At 39.8% G+C, this 21,201-nt stretch overlaps 1 protein-coding gene and 1 pseudogene across 1 annotated transcript in view; both read left to right on the top strand.

Moving 5' to 3' along the window:
* Positions 1-21,201, top strand: part of SNAP91 (synaptosome associated protein 91) — a 166,489-nt gene that overhangs the window by 127,162 nt on the left and 18,126 nt on the right. Inside the window, 6 exon segments of the mRNA XM_070449843.1 lie at positions 15-98; positions 1,346-1,429; positions 9,869-10,003; positions 11,551-11,700; positions 15,184-15,214; positions 16,070-16,181. Coding sequence (XP_070305944.1) covers positions 15-98; positions 1,346-1,429; positions 9,869-10,003; positions 11,551-11,700; positions 15,184-15,214; positions 16,070-16,181 — 596 coding nt within the window.
* Positions 1,933-4,011, top strand: LOC110128212 (tRNA (cytidine(32)/guanosine(34)-2'-O)-methyltransferase pseudogene; annotated as a pseudogene).

The following is a 21,201-nucleotide window of genomic DNA, read 5'->3' as shown; positions in this document are numbered from 1 at the left end:
GTGCTTTGCTGCAGTGGATACATTTGTAGCACCATCTCCTGCAACCACTGCCTCGCCAGCAAAAGTGGATTCTTCAGGTGTGATAGACCTTTTTGGGGGTGCGTATCTCTCCTCCTTCAACACTCACAAAATCCTCCCCCCCCCCCCAGAATAGTTTTGAGATCTTGTACTTCATTGTACTTCATTTTTTTTTCCTTTTGACTATATGAAGTTATTTTCATCTTTTAAATGTGAACTTACGTTTTTAAGATCTTTCCATTTCTTTGTCATCATCATCTTCATCCTCATCAGCTCATCCTATTTTTTTAGTGCATGTCCTAACAAAACCAGATGATTTTTCATTTGCAGTCTTGTGTTTTTAACTTTTCATTCATCCTAGTGTAGAATCAACTGATTGGAATTTCCTGCTACTGCTCTTCCTTGGTGGTCCTGATCTGTCGGCTAAATCAGTGTTTCCAAGTTCTTTAAAGCAATATAAACATAGATAATTTGGAATTGAAAAAAGATAAGCCAGTCACAATTGAAAGCATAAGCTCTAGATGTCATGCATTATTCCATAGGGTTTATTTATGTTGAGTTTAATGTTCCTAAATCCTCTCTGAGAACTAGAAGATGCTTCACTGACTTAAATGCATTTTTCTTTTCCTGTATGCTATCGGAAGAAAGGCAGATGTACTGAATTAACTCTAGAACTACTCATTTGGATGATACATTCAGTGTCTTCTGTTAGCAGTAAATTTATTGGGAAAAGTCCAAGTTTGGAGTGATTTCTTTATGAATTTCCATAAATGTGTGTGCTGTGGGCTAAAATACCATCCTTAGCAAGTGAAACCCACACTGAATAGTTAGGATACATTGATGCATTATGGTGAATGCCATGAAAGGAATATGAGAGGTACAAAGGTGTCGCAGTTTGTGACATTCAGAGGTTCAAACCTGTGGCAAAATCATTAAACTTTGATGCAAGTAGGGCAGCTGCTGCTTGAATTAAGTTTGTTAAATTTTGTTTACTAGAGTTCTAAGTGGGAGGGGATTCTTTGCTTTGAGCAAAAAGTTTTAAAACATTGATCCTGTTTTGACAGATTATAGGATTTAGCCTTAAAAAAAAAGAAGAAAAATAATTTTCTTACTCTTACAAAGAGGTGTTAATTATAAATATCCTAGAACTCTTCTTTTGAGAGAATGAACTGGTCAGAGCATAATTCAATCCATTCAGTCATTTCACATATCCACAGGTGACAACCTTACCACAGAGTGTCATATCTGTGCATTTCTCGGCAAATCACTTCCCTTACTTACTGTTTACACTCTTTTACTTTTTTGCTGCATAATGGATAATGGGTAGATGCATTCGGAAGTAGTGCTTCTGAACCCCAACCTGCACCTCAGGCTGCTTCTAGCTCGTCAGCATCGGCAGACCTACTAGCTGGTAATTAATTGCATTAAAATAAAATAGTATTTTATGAAAGTTAAGTTTGGCTGTATTTTTATAAGTAACAGATAATATATAAATTTCAAGGTGCATGTCTTCTTTTCCTTTTAGACATGAAATTGAAAAACAAGACATTGTATAATAGAAAGTTGATTATTTCCCAGGAGTTGATGAAATTGGTCTTAAAATCACATTTGTATGCAAGCCACCCCTGCAGCTCATTAGATGCCTTACTTTAAGTTAGCATGTTTCTTTTTTATTAAAGAAGTAATATGCTTAATTCAGCAACTTTTATCTTGTATTGTCTTTTTTTTTTTTTTAAGGATTTCTGGGGAAAGGTACCATGATATTTGACCGTTAGTTCTGTAATATGTGAATACTCTAAGAGAAGCTTTTCTGCATTTCCATCATTGGTTAGATTTTTTTCCCTCTTTTTTTTATTGGAACATAATTGCTTTACAGTGTTTTTTGAGTGAATAAAATTATATGTAAATACCAAGGGAAATGCAATAAAGATATAGCATAACTAAATGTTAAAAATTATTTTTAGAGATTTTAAACTAAAAATTAAGGAGCATCTCAAAATTGCGGAGAAAGCGCTATCAAAAATTAGTATGTGAGTTCTAGTGCCTCGCGATGTTTCTGCCTCACCATGCGAGACCAGTGGCTTTACTCGCGCCCATTGCATGTTGGGAACGGCAGTTCGTCAGACTGGCTACATTTCCATGAGATGCCGGAGCTCAAGTGGTAAGTTCTGGTCCAGTCCGGCTTCACACGAGCCACTGCGTTCCACGGTGACAGATGTGTCACACTCTGGTCGCCGTTAGGCATGCGCGACAGGCTTTCAGAGCGACTAAGGACACAATCCGAAAACCTACGACTTCTCACGGGCTTGTGGCTTGTGCTGCTTATGGACCGGCTGTCTTCGTTCCTCTTCTCCCCACCCCGAAAGTTTGAGCTTACTGTTGTCAGGCCCCTGGGCAAACGGTGTGTGAGATGGGACGGTCGTCAAAGGACAAGCGAGATGTCTACTACCGCCTAGCCAAGGAAAATGGCTGGCGTGCCCGCAGTACCTTCAAGAGGTTACAACTTGACGAGGAATTCCAGCTCTTCCAAGGCATGACATGTGCAGTTGACCTGTGTGCCGCCCCAGGCAGCTGGAGCCAAGTGCTGAGCCAGAAGATTGGGGGCCAGGGTTCTGGCCGTGTGGTGGCTGTGGACCTTCAGGCAATGGCTCCACTACCAGGTGTGTTACAGATCCAGGGGGATATCACCCAGCTGTCCACTGCCAAAGAGATCATCCAGCACTTTGAAGACTGCCCCGCGGGACCTAGTGGTGTGTGACGGGGCTGCTGATGTAACCGGCCTCCACGATGTTGATGAGTACATGCAGGCCCAACTCCTCCTAGCTGCTCTGAACCTTGCTATGTACATCTTGAAGCCAGGGGGCTGCTTTGTGGCCAAGATCTTCCGAGGCCAGGATGTGACACTGATCTACAGCCAGCTGCGTGTCATCTTCTCCAGCATGCTACGTGCCAATCCCAGGAGCAGCCGGAATTCCAGCATCGAGGCCTTTGCTGTCTGTAAGGGTTAAGACCCCCCTGAGGGCTTCCTGCCGGACCTGACCAAACCCTTGCTGGATCACTCTTAGAATTTTAACCAATTGGATGGCCCCAGTCACATCATTGTGCCATTTGTGACCTCTGGGGACCTGAGCACCTATGATTCAGACCGCAGTTACCCACTGGACCTAGAGGACGGCTCAGAATACAAGTACACTCCACCCAGGCAGCCCTCAATCTCACCACCCTACCAGGAGGCGTGCACATTGAAGAAAGGGAAGCTTGCCAAGGAGATCCGCCCCCAGGACTGCCCCATGAGCACAGCGGACAGGTTGCCCCAGTCCCTGGCTGCTCCACAGCGCAAGACCCTGCAGCCCTTTGAGGTGGAAGACAGTGGAGTGAATTATTCATCTTAACATGTTAAGTTAGCTGACAGTCTGATAAGGACTGGGAAGCTGATTGCAGTCAGAAAAACCAGAACTTGAGTTGATGAACTTGTTTTCAAGTATCTCCTCAACGGTTCTGAACATATAAGCTCCAAGTGGGAACCTCCAGCAACTGCCACGAATAGGAGGAAAGAAACATCTTGGAATGTCCATCTTCACTACAGAGGGGATTCTTAAGTGAGGGTCTTGCTTCTCTAAATCTTTCCAGCCATGGGTCCCAAATATGTCCAAAACTCACCCTGAAAGCAGGGCTTCTTAACCATGGGTAGAAGGCAGGGGTATCTGTGAACTTGATGGAGGGAAATATTACATCTTTATTTTTCACTAACTGAAATTTTAGCTTTACTCCAGAATCTGAATGCTGGCAGCAAATCAGTATTGTAAAATTACTTTTACAATAGTAAAAGCAGTGCCTGCAACTTTTCCACCAGTAGAGATCACAGTTACTTGTTTAATGTTATGTTGTAGTTGTTGCAGGCATCTTGAAATACTGTTCACTTTGATCACTACTTTGAATAAGATCTTTTTTTTTAATTGGTCTTTTTGATTAAAGGATAATTGCTTTGAAGAATTTTGTGGTTTTCTGATGTACATCAAGGGTCAGACATAGGTGTGCCCAGGTCCCCTCCCTTCAGGGCCTCCCTCCCAGCTCCCTCTGCATCGCACCCCTGTCACAGGAATTGTCACAGGGCCCCTGTGTGAGTCCCCTGGGTCACACAGCAGGTTCCCTCTGGCTGGCTGTTTTACATGTGGTATTGTAGGTTTCCATATGGCTCTCTGCGCACATCTCACCCTGTCCCTCCTCCACTCCCCCATGTCCATGGGTCTGTTCTCTGTGTCTCTCCATTGCTTCCCTGAAAGTGAATTCATCAGTACCATCTTTTTGGATTCCATATATGTGTGTCAGTATATGATGTATTTCTCTTTCTGGCTTACTTCACTCTGTGTGATGGGCTCTAGGTTTGTCCATCTCATTGGAACTGACTCAAATGCGTTTCTTTTTATGGCTGATGGTATTCCATTGTATATATGTACCACAGCCTCTTTTCCTGTTTATCTGTGAATGGACATCCAGGTAGCTTCCATGTTCTAGCTATTGTAAATAGTGCTGCAGTGAACAGTGGGGTACATGTGTCTTTTTCAGTTTTAGTTTCCTCAGGGTATATGCTTAGGAGTGGGATTGCTGAGTCATATGGTGGTTTTGTTCCTAGCTTTTTAAGGGGTCTCCATACCATCTTCCATAGTGGCTGTATCAGTTTACATTCCTATTGACATTCCTACCAGCAGTGCAAGAAGGTTCCCTTTTCTCCACATCCTCTCTGGCATGCATTGTTTGTACTTTTTGATGATGGCCATTCTGACTAGTGTGAGGTGGTATCTCATTGTAGTTTTCATTTGCATTTCTCTAATGGTGAGTGATGTTGAGCATCTTTTCATGTGTTTCTTCGTCATCTGTGTGTCTTCCTTGAAGAAATACCTTTTTATTTCTTTTTCCCACTCTTTGATTGGGCTGTTTGTTTTTCTGGTTTTGAGTTGTATGAGCTACTTATATATTTTGGAAATTAATTCTTTGTCAGTTGTTTCATTTACTATTATTTTCTCCCATCCTGTTCAGTTTAGTTGCTCAATTGTGTCCAACTCTTTGAGACCCCATGGACTAAAGCATGCCAGGCTTCCCTGCCCATCACTGACTCCCAGAGTTTGCTCAAACACATGTCCATCAAGTCAGTGATGCCATCCAACTATCTCATCCTCTGTCGTCCCCTTCTCCTCCTGCCTTCAACCTTTCCCAGCATCAGGGTCTTTTCAAAGAAGTCAGTTCTTTGCATCAGGTGGCCAAAGTATTGGAGTTTCAGCTTCAGCATCAGTCCTTCCAATGAATATTTAGCACTGATTTCCTGTCGGACTGACTGGTTTGATCTCATTGCAGTCTAAGGGACTCTCAAGAGTCTTCTCCAACACCACAGTTCAAAAACATCAATTCTTCACCACTCAGCTTTCTTTATAGTCCAACTCTCACATCCATACATGACTACTGGAAAGATCATAGCTTTGACTAGATGGGCCTTTGTCGGCAAAGTAGTGTCTCTGCTTTTTAATATGCTTTCTAGGTTGGTCATAGCTTTTCTTCTCCTGTTCTGAGGGTTGTCTTTTCACATTGTTTTTAGTGAATAAGATCTTACAATTTGGTGTACTAATAAAAAAAGTTCATATATTGTAGCACCCCCAAAAAAGATTTAAGTGTGTAATTTAAAACTCAAAAACAAAGACTAAATGGATAATCTCTTGAAAGGACACATATCCCAGAAAAACTGGTTATTTTTCATTTAATTTACTTCTAGAGCTATGACATAATTGCAAGTCCAGAATTGAACTGTGAATAAAATATCATCTTAGTCACCTCCTTGAGTAAAAATTTCAGGTTCTATTTGGTATACCCAGTGTGGTGAAACTAGAGAACTTTCTAGACGAGGCAGCTTCTGTGTCCAAGGAGGACAAGCTAACAGAATAAATCTCTCCAAGTCATTGAGGTTGCTGGTGGGATACAGGTATCACCCATCTCAGACAGAGTCTGGCTGGAAACTTGAGAGTTATTATAACAAATGAAATGTTATTTCACTCAGTGAAGAGTAAAACCGTCAAATTCCTCTTATGAGATATCAGCTGAAGATAACAGATGTTTGAAAGATGGAGACAGTTTCCTGGATGGCCATGTAAAAATGGACTATTAAGGGAGGTTAGGTATGTTGAGGGATATGCCTAACTTCTGAGGTTGACATCAAACAGGAAAAGCATTTTCTTCCATAACAGACAATTCTGGGAGGACTGCGCCATAATCTGTACTATCATAGGACTGTGCCTGTTCCTAGTTTTAATTCCATGGGTATGGGAGAGTAACGTCCTGCAGTAAGACAGAGACCTTTCATAGTTTCTCATTTTTTGTTAACCACATGGCACAGGTCACTTTAGCCAGGCCATGGAAGTCCTTGAACTGATTTAAAATATAAAAACTTCCAGTGTGCAGTTAATAACAGTTCCCACTAACTGGTATGGTCTGTAGAGGACCAATCATTTCATCTTCTCTGGGGGTCAGAAACAGAAAATTGTCAGGCAGAAGGTTCTCAGGCTGTTATTCTTAGAAATATTGACTCTCCCAGATTGATCTTAGTAAATGGACTTAATAACTGTACCACTGAGAATAAAGGAAATGGCAGCATCTTTAACACAATAGAGCACATGTGAGTGTGGGGAAATGTGTGTTGGAGTGTATTTATCTACCAATAATTTTAACATGGTACTCCCTCGACCCAAGTGATGTGTGTAGATGACAACTGTCAGTTTTGATATGTCTCTATTAATAGAACTTCATTAAGTGTGTAGGCCATTCCCCTGTAGAGAGATAACGTTCATAAGACTGATCATCTGTGATAAAAGGCAGTATGTCTTTAGCTGGTGATTCCATTGTAGGACAGCTCAAACATGTCTGCAGGACATCTGAGACATATATAAATAGGCAGAAGTCTAGTAGTTATTACTTTATTTTCAGCTGCACAGACTTTCTTAATATAATTCAGAACCAAAGAGAAAGAGTCGTCGTTAGTGGCCTCTTACTCCTTACCTCTATTCCAAGTCTCTAAAACTTTTCACTTAACATGAGTTTTCCAAACTCCTTGTTAATGTCTATCATTTTCCTGCTGAACTCTTCCTTTGGAGTAAAGTGACAGATTTTTCTTCCTTAACATAATAATCAGTTGGTTATTTTATATCACTTTATAGCTTTGAAGGTGCCTGCTTCATAAGAACTGAGTATAATGGGGAAAAGCCATCTTTCCATATCTCTGTTGACTTTATAAACCTATCAAAAGGGGATAACTCTGACCTCACTCCTGGCTTTAGGAAAGAGGCCAAGTAGTATTGTGGGGAAGAACCAGGGTTCTGGAAGATTGCTTTCTGAAATCCTGGCTCTGCACTTGCTGTCAGGTCACCTGAGTCAAATTATTTAACCTCTGTGGCCCTAGTTTCCCCATTCATGAAAATTCCTGGAGTGATTGTGAGGTGTAAATGAGCTAATACATGTCTTAGGTTGAATGATATAAAATTGCTATTTTTGTAGGCTCAAAATGGTCAAATATTGGCAATGTATGTGGCTCAGATAGTTCAAGAAATTTCTCAGAATGTGCCTGTCATTTGGTGAGCCTCATGCCAATTTTGGCTAAACCTTCACTTTCATAGAGAAAGCAGTGATTTTTCTTTTCATTAAACAGGTTTATTTATTCATCTGTGGGAATGATCCCCTTACCTTATGAAACTCAGCAGCACTAAGCAGTTAAGCCCTGGGTGAATGCACATGGTTTTCTCTTTTTATTACCGAGTCACGGGGGCGTGTTAACTTCCCTTTGCATCTTTTCTAGCTGTGAAAAGGCAGGATTGAATCAGCTGATCTTAATGTCCTTTCCAACACTGATATGCTGTGACCCTAGAATAAATTGTCCTTTTTAGACCAAATTTTAAGAAACTGAGCGTCAAGTATAGTTGTTTCCATGTTACCTATAACAAAGAAAGCCGTACCCATTGCCTAGATTTCCAAAAACCGTATTCCAACTTGTGGGGGATGTTTCCAAGAAGTTAGCCTTAATGCAGCAACCAACCTTCCTAAAACCAAAATGGTCATATCCTCAAAAATAATTGCATTTATCCCATCTTTGCTTCATTATGATATTAATTTTTAAATATCTACGGGATGTCTTATCTTCATTTAGGAAGGTTACATGATCCTTAAATCACTTGAAAACTGATAAAATCACTTCAGGTAGTCCCCGTGAATTTTAGAGAGCATCTTCTAATAGGTAACAGTCCTCCAAGTTGCATTTTTTTTCCTACATAAACAAGGAAACCTAAGCCAATGTCACTGTCCATTTCCAAGGGTAGCATGACTTTCTGGTTAGAAATAGTAACTGGAGAACTTCAATGGAAGTCATTTCTAAAATTATAAACTGACTTACGAAATGTAAGCTGAAGGTTTTTTGTAAGCATTCTTTATGTTTTTTGGCAAACATTTTGTGAGGAAAAGATACAGCTAGATGAGAAAAGAATACATTTATATATATATATTATATATATATACCCTAACTGAATATAAAAAAGACTTCTTTAATTTTGATGCATGTTTAATAATAGGACATCATCTAATGTCTCCTTAAGGAGTCACTTTCTTCATAGGCTGCATCTTTTTGTACAGAAGCAGTACACAGTGAGCTCTGCTTCTGTCTGTTACTGAGAGCAGTGATTTACTTCCAGGCTTCAAAAGAGAAACACTTAATTTGAGGTCTTTGCTTTCTCCTCATCTTTTAAATTCAAAAGTACCCTTCATTCAATAAGTGTTAATTCAGTGTTTTAGACATTTGACTGAGTATTCATGGAAAAGATGAAAAAAGATGGTTCCTGACACCAAAAAGCCATCCCCAGGGTGGGGACTTGGGGTGGAAATCAAGTGTGGTATACAGGTGGGGTGGGGCGATGTACCAGTGCTGAGAGCACAGAGGCAGGACACTTCGCCCATGTATATCAGGCGTGGGAGGGGCAGGGTCGTCGTGGCTGGTAGCTGTGGGTGGCAGTGGGAGGCACAGAAGCCCTCCCAGGGCTGGTGTTTGACTCATTGTGGTGTATTATGGCTGCAACTGAGTTTGCAGGGAGGGGAGAAGGGGGTCCAGAGACGGATGCGCTTGTTTGCTATATAAAGGAAGCCACATTATATGAATCTGAAAGTTCTGGGGAGCCCATGAAGGATGTTAGAGAAGTAACTTTGTCAGCATTTTCTACTCAGAAAGATCACTCTGCCTGCACTATAAAGGCTAGGTTGGAGGAGCTACAAATTAGAGGCAGAAAGCCACTTTGCATTGTATTGGGTGAGCCTAAACTTATCAATGGCAACAATGGGACTGGAACATATAAGAAATACATTAAGGAGTTGATGGCAGGATACACGCATATTTTTCTGATTTGCATTTTATTATTATACCGAGCCAATGTGTAAACTAAGCATTTTCGAGGTACCTGGTATTGTGATTTGAAGAAACAAAATTTAAATACAAAAATGACTATCTGAAGTTTAGCCATAGTGAAACCATCTCAGCTTTATGTACTCCATCATAATGGTAGATTGGATTGCTGCAGGTTCTCTTAACAGGGACATAAAGTCTTGTGTACTGTCTGATTTCCAATTAAGTTAAATCTCATTATTACGTGTCAGATTTTGAGATACTTGGAAAACTATTCCAAAGCATAACTTCCTGGGTTTCATTGCCTTCTCATCCATATGCACTGAATGCCTTTTTGGTCTTCTGTTACTTCTGCTGACTCTGTTTTATTGGCCTTTACCTATCTTTAGTTGTTTCTGCTTATATTTTTCTGAAACTATTTTTTCCCAGGATTTGGGGGTTCTTTCATGGCTCCTTCTCCATCTCCAGTGACTCCAGCTCAGAATAACCTGCTACAGCCCAATTTTGAGGCAGCTTTTGGAACAACGCCTTCAACTTCTAGCAGCAGCTCCTTTGATCCTTCAGGTGAGGCAGTGATTTTTCAGACATTCTTTTTATTTGTTCTGTTTCTAAAATACACCACCTCAGGTTCGTGTGATATCAGGAAATTTATAAGCAAATATTGAATGAAGACCTGGTTTTAAAACTGTTCAATGAACCTCTCCTTCTATAATCTAAATAAATATTTTCCATACATTTTGGTGGCTTTAAGAATAACCTGCAGTCTCTTTCTGTTTTTGTTTTTATTTTTTAGCAGAAATTTAACTTAACATGCACACCATCTGTTTGCATGAGCTTATGTGCACATGTTTGGAGAAAGTTAAGGAAAACAAATACTTTGTGCTAGATCTTTGTGCAGCATCTCAGGGTGTAGACACTCCCACTGCTGTTGCTTACACTCTCTGAAGTTTGCCTGGCCCTCGTTTGATGACGTTGACACGAATAGTATTCTTTGCCTGCCTTTAACCTTTCATCCTGCTGTCGTTTTGTTTGTATTTTCTTCCATTCTCCTCTTCTCATGCTGGGTCCCTACTACAAATTCCCAATTGGTGAGTTTTTGGTAATTGTGTTTCAGAAACACCCTAACTATATCCTCTGCCTGACAATTTGGTTGCTTCCATTGCCAGTGCTGAGTTGAATGCTGTCCTTCTTTTAATTTAGAATTATTGTAGAGTGGTGTGTGTATGGTAAATATGCATTGTTTTTATATATATATAAACAATTAGCAACCATGAAACTTTTGTTTTTGGTTTATCAGCAGAAGCTTATGTACAAATCCTATGAGCCAGAATTTTTGAATAGTCTTTCTGTATTCCAGGAACTAAATAAAATAAACAAAATAGTCATTTGTTACATGCTGATCAAGAACCATCAATAATTGCATGATTATTAATACTGAAAATAGCATATACTGTAGCTATGCCCTTAAAGTTAGAACCAAAAGTGAATACTACAATGAAAGAAACAAAAATCAAAATTCTTACTTCTACACTATGTTTTTCAAGTATTTATTAATAGGTACTAATCATCAGATCAGATTTTATTCCAGCACTGATTTCATAGGAATTAGGAGATTCAGACTTACTTTCTCATATAAGAATTTTTATAAAAGTAAGCATTGTAACTACCACATATTAAATGCCTATTTTGAGTGAGCATTATAGTAAAGGCACAACGTATATCATCTGGTTTAATCTTCACAACAAATTCATGTTTTAGTTGTACTCTTTCCACTTACAGGTAATAAAAACTCCTACAGTCACTTTCTCAAAGTCACACACTAGTGAGGCAGGCAGCTGACATTGAGCCCAATTCTGATTGCCAAGTCTGTGCTCTTTCCTGAATGTTACACAATTTTTTTTTCCACTTTCATGTTCATTAGTATCTCCATACTTTATGAGTAGACATATGTAGAGATGTTCTTTTTGTGTTATAGTCATTAAAAGTATGGATTAAATGCCACTTTGGTAAGACTGTAAATGTACTTGTTTCATTCTTTTTCAAAAGAGTTTCCCTTTGATTTTACATATTCCTTTTGCAATTATTCTGAACCTGTTCTGTTTGATTTCCAGTGTTTGATGGTCTAGGTGATCTTCTGATGCCAACCATGGCACCAACTGGGCAGCCTGCACCCATCTCACTGGTACCACCAAGTCCTGCAATGGCGGCAAGCAAAGCCCTTGGGAGTGACCTTGACTCATCTCTTGCCAGCTTAGTAGGCAGTGAGTAATAGATTAGTTTTCTTTAACAGAATCATATGTGAATTTCTCTCTCTCCCCTTTTTTTTTTTTTTTTTTGTATGTATTGTTTCTGGATTCACTTACAGGTGAGTATGTCAAGGAGTAGACAGAAATTCTTAGTGTTTTACCCAATACAATTCCTTGGAAGAGACACAGTCCCTGTGCCATTGTCTCACAAGCAACAGGGAGGCCACTTTTAATCTGAATTACCAAAGGTGTAATTAGAGAGCATGTAGAATGAAATCTAAGTGTATTATCTTAAATAAATTACTTAATTTTTTATTTCATTTGAAAATAACATATTTACCAATTGAGTATCCAAGTTAGTTTCAGTTATTCATTGAACAAATATTTATTGAGCACCAGGCAGTCTTCCAGGCTCTAGAGATAAATCAGTGAACAAAGCAGATAGAAATTTCTGTTCTTACAGTGCTTAGCAGGGCAGAGACAACATTAAATATTTTCAAATAAATAAATTCTCAAATATGTTAGGTTGTAAGTGCCATGAAGAAAAAGCAGGACTGTCAAAGAGGGTTTGTAAGCGCTACAGAGTAGCCCTCACTGAGAAGGTAAAATTTGAGCAAAGATTTGAAGGTAAAGGAGTGAATTATATGGATATCTGAAGGAAAACATTTGTGGGCAAAGGAGATGGCCAGTGCAAAAGCACTGGGACAGATGATTGCCTGGCATATTCAAGGAGTTCCACAGACATTAGTGACTGGAGCTGGGTAAGTGAAGGAGAGAATCCTAGAAGATGAGGGAGCTGTTACAAAGATTGGCCTTGTTTTAACTCTGAATTTAATTCTTTTGTTAAGGTGAATGGGCTTACCATCACTGATACCTTTTGTTTCACTCAAGGCTATATCAAAAGTTTACCAGATCCCTAAGACAGCTTTTTTCTATGCAGTATTCCTGCAGACATATTTTTGTTTCCCATTCCCATGATTTAAAGAAGATATTTCTCCAAAGAATATATACATATGGCCAATATACACATGAAAAGGGGCTCAACATCAGTCATCTGTGAAATGCCTATCAAAACCACAGTGAAATATCACTTCACAACCATTTTTTGCCATTTAGTTGCTATATCATGTCCAAATCTTTCATGACCCCATGTACTGTAACCCGCCAGGCTTCTCTGTCTGTGAAATTCTCCAGGCCAGAATACTGGAGTGGGTTGCCATTTCCTTCTCCAGGGGATCTTCCTGACCCAGGGATGGAGCCCAAGTCTGCCGCACTGCAGGCAGATTCTTTACCGCTGAGCCACCTAGGAAGCTAGTTCACACCCATTCAGTTCAGTTCAGTTCAGTTCAGTCGCTCAGTCGTGTCCGACTCTTTGCGACCCCATGAATCTCAGCGTGCCAGGCCTTCCTGTCCATTACCAACTCCCGGTGTTTACTCAGACTCATGCCCATCGAGTCAGTGATGCCATCCAGCCATCTCATCCTCTGTCATCCCCTTCTCCTCCTGCCCCCAATCCCTCCCAGCTTCAGGGTCTTTTCCAATGGGTCAACTCTTTGCATGAGGTGGCCAAAGTATTGGAGTTTCAGCTTCAGCATCAGTCCTTCCAATGAATATTTAGTACTGATTTCCTGTCGGACTGACTGGTTTGATCTCCTTGCAGTCCAAGGGACTCTCAAGAGTCTTCTCCAACACCACAGTTCAAAAGCATCAATTTTTCAGTGCTCAGCTTTCTTCACAGTCCAACTCTCACATCCATACATGACCACTGGAAAAACCATAGCCTTGACCAGACAGACCTTTGTTGGCAAAGTAATGTCTCTTCTTTTAAATATGCTATCTAGGTTGGGCATAACTTTCCTTCCAAGGAGTAAGCGTCTTTTAATTTCATGGCTGCAGTCACTATCCGCAGTGATTTTGGAGCCCAAAAAAATAAAGTCTGACACTGTTTCAACTGTCTCCCCATCTATTTCCCATGAGGTGATGGGACCAGATGCCATGATCTTAGTTTTCTGAATGTTAAGCTTTAAGCCAGCTTTTTCACTCTCCTCTTTCACTTTCATCAAGAGGCTAAGATGGCTGTAATGAAAAAAAAGAGATCATAACTAGTCTTGAAGAAGACATGGAAAAATTAAAACCCTCTAACATTGCTGAGGAGAATGTATTGATAACATTGAGCAGCTGCCATGAAAAGTGATTTGGCAGTTTCTGGAAATGTTAAACATACAGTTACCATTTACCAGAGAGGGTACCAGGTGACTCGCCTAGAAAGCTCTTCCCCAGATCTCTGTGCAGCTTTTCACAAGCTTCACCCCAAGAGGCTTCCTTGAGCCTCACTCTCAACCTAAACCACCAGCTCTCTCTTACCCTGTTCTTCATATTCATTTTCCATAGGCTTGCTGTATTGCCTCTAGTAGATTATATACTCTTCTATTATTTTGTTGTTTTATCATGCATCTCACCCCAAGAGGATGCAAATTCCTCTGGGACTGGGATCTTTATTTGCATCACTGGCTTGTCTCAGGTGCTTAGAACCATGCCTGGCATATGGGGGCTCAATAAATATTTGCTGTAGTAGTAAGTGAATTGAGATTAGAGCAGAATGATTTAACCCATTGGATCAGGAGTTGCCAAGACAACTCACATAATTCGTAGATTCACTAGAAGGACCCAAGGGAGTCAGCACTTGGTTGTACTCACAGCTAAGATTACAGCTGGATCATCAAGGGAAAAGCCCAGAAGAATCCACACATGGACTTCCTTATGCTCTCTCTTCCCCAAGAGGGGAAGAACACACAAACATGGAACAACACACACAGTTTTCTGCCCAGGAAAGCCCTTTATAGAGATTTGGCAGCCAAGGTTTTTATTGGGTTCTCATCCTGTAGGCACTCTGCCTAACATGTACCAAAATACCAGCCAGTCTCCTGAAAGGAAAGCAGATTTTCAGCATAAATCTAGTTGATTGTACAGTTCAGACAAGTGAGCCACGCTTATCATTAGGGAAGTATTATCTCAGTGTAAAGAACAATTTGGCTTCCCAGGTGGCTCAGTGATAAAGAACCTGCCAGCCAATCATCCCTGGGTCAGGAAGATCCCCTGAAGAAGGAAATGGCAAGCCACTCCAGTATGGTTGCCTGGGAAATCTCATGGAGTCTCAAAGAGTGGGATATGACCTAGCCACTGAGCACAGAAGAAGGTTATATTCGCCAAGTTCCCAGCCATGCAGGCCTTCCTAAGATAGCAGTCTCAAGCCTCCTAAGTTCACTCATTTCAACACCAATTGACTTGAAAGTTTGATCCTTAAGAATAAGTGAAGGAAAATGTTGGACTTGTGGATATGTTTCCTAAAGTGGTTTCTCCTCTGTAAAACTAAATGCAGTCATTTGTATGCAAAATATGGACTTTTTTTAGACCTCTGATTCTTTGATCTTTTAAAATGTCATGTCATTTAAGTTGAGTATAGAAATTTAAATTCTTTTTTCTCGTATCCATTTATAGATCTTGGAATTTCTGGTACCACATCCAAAAAGTAAGTATTTTTGAAACTGTCTGGTTTTCTTATGACAGTGTATTTGTACTTGTTCAAGGCTCTCAACCCTTGTACTTAATGGAGTATTACTCATTCTCAAGCTAGGTAACTTCTAAATTGGTTTTTATTTCATTCTGGTTTTGTTTTTGTTGTTATTCTACTGGAACATCCAAACTGTTGACTCTGCAATGAGAAGAAATAATCTGTTTCAGTCTCCAGATTCACTAAATTATAATCTAGAAATACTTGGGAATTGTGATTTGAATAATTTAATAGCTTTAAATTCTAGATTCATTGTAATATTCCTAGCTAACATTGATTTTAAAAAGTGTCTCATGGAGTCAGTTCTAAGGAAGAATAGTAAAAATGACAATGTACACCTTTTTTAGATGCATATTTCAACATCTCTGAAATTGGGATGCATTTAACAATAGATACAATCTTACAATCGCTGGAAGGCAGGTGGTAGTCATGATTAAATTGTATGAAACCTTCTGTTGAAACCACTAAGATCCAGAGAGTGCCATCATGGATTCATTTTCAGTTCAGCAAAGGATACACAGTATTTATGACATACTTATTTGGAACTTTTTGTAACCAGTGATGAATTCAGTTGAATTTTGTGGCACATTTTTCCATTAGCAGTGACAGGAAATTCCTGTTATCACTGAGATCAAAACTCCAGTTGATTTTTTTGTCAAATGTTCTTAAACTCTCTTAGATACAATGTAGTAAGACTCTTCCCTTTGTTTTATCCCATTCTCTTTATTTCTTCTTGATCTCAAATAAAAATAAACATCTAAGGAGTCACATACTGTTCTTTTCTGATTGTGTGTGTGTTTTGCATGGTTTTAGGGGAGATCTTCAGTGGAATGCTGGAGAGAAGAGGTTGACTGGGGGAGCCAACTGGCAGCCGAAAGTAGCCCCCGCCACCTGGTCGGCAGGCGTTCCACCCAGCGCACCCTTGGTACGTAGCTCCCAGAGGCCAGAGTGGTGCAGCACTGTGCCAGTTCCCAGGTGTATGGAGCAGGGAGCATGTTGCTGAATTTTGCTACTGATGTTGTACTTCTTGATCTGTGCTGAAGAAATGAAGCAAGATGCAATATTTACTAAAAGGCAAATTTCATTGACTTTATATTTACTAAAGATTATGACCTAGCTTTTTAAGTATTTCAAAATAGTATTTATACTTCTTCAGACATTAGTTTTTTATTTCTACAATTATAGAAATGATATTTCGATATTTCAAAACATGCAATACCATTGATCTTTGTCTATGTTTTTACCACATCTCTTGCCCACATTTCCTGATGGTCATAAATAATGAAGACTTTTATTCTTAACAGAAAGACTGAATTGTTTTCTATTGTGTACCTGAACTTTCATTTTAAAACCCTATGAAGTCTTCTCACTGTTTTTTAAATTTGAAACTACTATCACCACCTTTCCTATGAAATTTGGATAGGTCTCATTTCTGTATCCCCTGGAGAAGAAAATAGCAACCCACTCCATATTCTTCTCTGGAGAATCCCATGGACAGAGGAGCCTGGCAGGCTGCAGTCTCCAGGGTTGCAAAGAGTTAGACCCGATTGTGAAATAACACTTTCACTTTCAATACTGTTATTATTAATTGAACCACAACTTAAGCAGTAGTTTCTGTAGGAAAATATCAATACATTCTGTACTCAGACTTGGTGTCCAAAACCCAGCTTCCTCTGATCACCCCACTCCACCCCCTGGTGCTTGTAAGAGAGCAGCAAACACAAGGACTAGTACTCTCTGCCTTTGGTGAGTTCAAAGTCTGAAAGAACTTAATTTTAAGAAGTGATTTCTCAAAGGTAACAATGAGAAGGTTGCCTATTATATCTGGATGTTTACCTTTTAAAATCTTTCTTTGCATAAAACGATGCTTAAGAGGGCCATTTTTGTATTTATCTATAAATAAAGTTCCATTTTAAATTTTGTAACAGATACTTAATAGAAAACTACCCATATCTTTTAAACTGACGTATGGGTCAGGAAGGTCCCCTAGAGAAGGAAACGGCAGCCCACTCCAGTATTTTTGCCGGGAGAATCCCATGGACGGAGGAGCCTGGCAGGCTACAGTAGTCCATGGGGTCGCGAGAGTCGGACACGACTTAGCGACTAAACCACCACCACCATGCCCAGGATAGCCATATAATTTATTGTGCAAACTAGTGCTCTTTGAGGGTGAAAGGAAGCATCATTGTTACTCTGGGACCCCAGGCGTGTGTCTGGTGGCCCACATAGATGCTGAGACCATCAGCAGGTAGCACTCTGGGCCTAGGCAGCTGCGTTCCATTCTTTATTTTCTTAGTTTATTTTTTGAAGTATAGTTGATTTACAATGTTGTCTTAATTTCTGCTGTACAGCAAAGTGATTCAGCTACACATATATATGTACATATTCTTTTTCACACTCTTTTCCTTTATGGTTTATCACAGGATGTTGAATATAGTTCCCTGTACTGTACAGTAGGACTTTGTTGTTTATCCATTCTCTGTATAAGACTTTGCTTTTGCTAACCCAAAACTCCCACTGCATCCCTCAACTGCACCCCATTCTTAAATACAAAAACAGTGCTGGGGGTAGAGGGAGAGAGATTCAATAACTGTAAATAAAATCCCTAACGAAAGAAAAAGCTTCTTTAGAATGCACCTTATACATCTGTTAATACTGCATATTGTCAAGAAATATCATAATTTATATTATCATCACCAAATTAAAAGAACTCATTTTTCTGTTCTCTTCTATGCAAAATTAAAGAGATCTTATACACAGTCCTAAGTAGTTTATACTTTAGTAGTATTGCTCTTATCAGCAAGATAAAGCTGTTCAGTGTTTTGATTTGTTTTTGTTTTGTTTTTTTCAGTTAGGGTATAGTTGTTTTACAGTGTTGTGTTAGCTTCTACTGTACAACCGAGTGAATCAGCTTTTTGTATATATATGTAGCCCTCCCTCTTGGACCTCTTTCCCAACTACCCACCCCCATTCAGTGTTTTTTAACTGGTTAGTTAAAAAACAGTCATGGTGATAGCACAGTCAAAGAAGAGGGTAGGGGAGTGGAGGGAAGGTGGTGAGAATGCTGATATCTGGCAGATCAACCATAGGTTAAAAGAAAAAGGTTTGGAGCCAGAGGTGGAGAGTAAGATAGGAAAGAAAAGTCCCATGCAGAATCCACTCAACTGGGGATTATTGTGAACAAACTCAGCAAGACACTGGCTGCCAGGTTTCTATATGGGGCAGTTTGCTGAGTAATGAGGCCATTATCCCCGAAGGGGAACAAGGGAAAAGTATTTTAAAAACAGTATTGAGCTGGAGACCCTCCTTGACCATCACCTCCCCTAAGATGAAGATTTTAACCATACACAGTTAAGAATTCATCAGATACTTAACAAACAACTCTTTTGCTTCTTCAGGGCCACAAGGCCACCAAGTTATCTGATTGGCAGGCAGCATCCTGGAGACTGAGGTTAACATTCTCATTTCTTTTTTTTTTTTTTTCTTGAATTTGTTTTTATTTTTATTGGGCTCTAGGGGATGGGATGGGGAATACCTCTGTAAGTTATGTCCCACTAGGAAGATGTCCATTCTAACTTTCCTGGGATAGCTTTCGGAGCTTTTTCTTTTTATTGGAGCCGCTGCTCTTGCTGGCAGCAGCCTCTTCAGGTCCACTGCTGACTGGCTCCTCCTTGGAAGACAATTTCTGCTTTTTCTCGGGAACCCTCTTGTTTTCTGACTCATCAGGGTCAGTAACTGGTTCCTCTTTGGGAAAAGATTTCTTCCTTTCGGGAAGACCTCCAGTACCAGCTGTCTCTTCAAGATGACTACTAACTAGCTCTTCCTTGGAAAAATATTTCTTTTTCTTGGAAAAAGAGACAGATGGGTCTTCCATTCCATTCTTCTGAAAAGCCTCCTGGGGCTTTTGCTTTTTCTTCTTTTTGGGTCTTTCACTTGTCTCCTCACACTCCTCTGGGGCACTGCTGTTTTCTGAAGAAGGCAGGGCAATTGCAGCCAGCCTTTTCTTTTCCTTCTTCAAGCGTTTCTTCTCCTGTTTCTCGAGCTTCCTAGTACTCTCAGCAGCCGCTTCCTCTGCCTAAACCATTGCCTCCTTCATGACATCCAGATTCTCTCGGGGAATCTCTCCAGTCTCATAGAAGGACAGCCGCTCCTCAACTTGTTTTCGAAGCTTCTCCCCCAAAACACTAGTGGGCACCTCAGAGAAGCAATCAATTCGTGAGGCAATACTGCATTTGTTTGCCAGGTATCGGGAGATGCGACCTTTGTCCTTGGCAGCTGCTCGGCCAATGAAGGTAGAGTGGAAAATGAGTCCGTATTTTGGGGTGTTACCCCTTGACTTCAGGGCTCTGGAAACTTGGTCCCTTTGCTGGGCCCGGGGAATCACTCAGACACCAGGACTTCTTGTTTCTTTTAAACCCCCAAGCACCATATTTTTGTTTATGAAGCAGAAAACTTTATACTTTTAGTAATGGAACTCCAGAAAGTCAAAGACAGTAGGCTTTAGCATACAGTGTACACAGCAGCTGTGGAAAGGGAAATTAGAGCAACAAAAGTAATCTTTTAGGAGGACAGAGTTACATGTAGTTCTCTTCCTTTTGTGTATTTTCCTTAACGTTTTAGGCAGTAATATGAAGGCAGTTATTTTTTCATTGTTAACCCTCACTTAGTCACATGAAAATTTACTACCATTTGCTCCAGTTACTGCAGAACTCTTCTTCCTGATCAAAATTCTGCTTTGCTTTCACTTTAGTCATTCTGAGTTTCTCTGGCTTCTATCCACCCCAGTTCTCTCATAAAATGTCTCTTGCATTTTTCTATTCCTTAAAATACATTTGAGTCTTTTTTTCTAAGGACAGTCAAGAAAAAGAAGAGAGCTGAAATGTGTGCTTCAGAAGCAGTGAGGGAGGGTTTGCAAATTTTCCCATTAATCTACAGGCCTTTGTTTTTGAGTAGCACAGGAAAGGGTGGATGTCAGGGTGAAGACCCTTCTGCTGCCTTTTATAGTTTTTATTAAGAGACAAGAGCTAAGGTTACTTTCCTCAGTTTGTTTTAAATTTCCCTTAAATGCTGCTTAAAGGTGCAACTCTAAAATTTTTCAGATGACAGAACCCAAATTAGATCTAGAAACCTTTAACAGGACTGGCATACTGCCATGGTCATCAATAGGGTTATTCATTCCTAGTTTTGAGCACAACAGACCTGCTAAGTTTCCATCAGACAAACTAGGAAGGTACTTGCAACTCAGAAATATGTGCATTTTGTAGGAGGCCACAGTTCTGCCCCTAAAAACAGCTTATCTTTATACATCTATAGGTGAAACATTTTGTTGAGTGTTAAAAAAGAAAATAATTTTTTAAACCTTAGGATAAATAATATGGAGGGAATAGATTATTGAGTTAATCTACCATTTGAACAAAATGACAAGCTTAGACTCTCCTTAAATTTTTGACCCATTTATTTGATCAGGAATATGTGCAGATTCATTTTGTTTTGATAACTAGTTAAAAACCTTTTTGCTTTCACAGCCCTAAATCCTAATGATACAATTCTTATAAAAAATACAGTTGTTATTGTAAGGTACAATTCTGATAAATAAAGCAATTCCAGTCAGTGACACAATTCTTGGTCTGGTGAGTAGTCTACCCCTAGACTGTTGAAATAATGAGTAGAGTGAATCTGAAATATAATATTTCTCTTTTAGAGGAAGAAAAATAACTTTCCTTCTACCCTTCTAAGCTCTTAGTGGAGACTCCTGTAGTAACACATATTAACAAGAGAAAAACAGAAACTTGTTAACATGTACGCCTCATATATACATGGGCGATACCAAGGGGGAAAAATGAGTAACTCCCTGAGGTGGTCTAAGCCACTGGCTTAAGTAACCATCTTCAGCTAAAGACAAAAGAAAGAAAACTATAGGCTGGCCAGTTAATGGAGAGGTTACC

This window comes from Odocoileus virginianus, chromosome 19, assembly GCF_023699985.2.
Source record: "Odocoileus virginianus isolate 20LAN1187 ecotype Illinois chromosome 19, Ovbor_1.2, whole genome shotgun sequence".
Taxonomy (NCBI): domain Eukaryota; kingdom Metazoa; phylum Chordata; class Mammalia; order Artiodactyla; family Cervidae; genus Odocoileus; species Odocoileus virginianus.
Note: the sequence above shows the minus strand (reverse complement) of the source record. Positions and strands in the feature narration are given on the sequence as shown.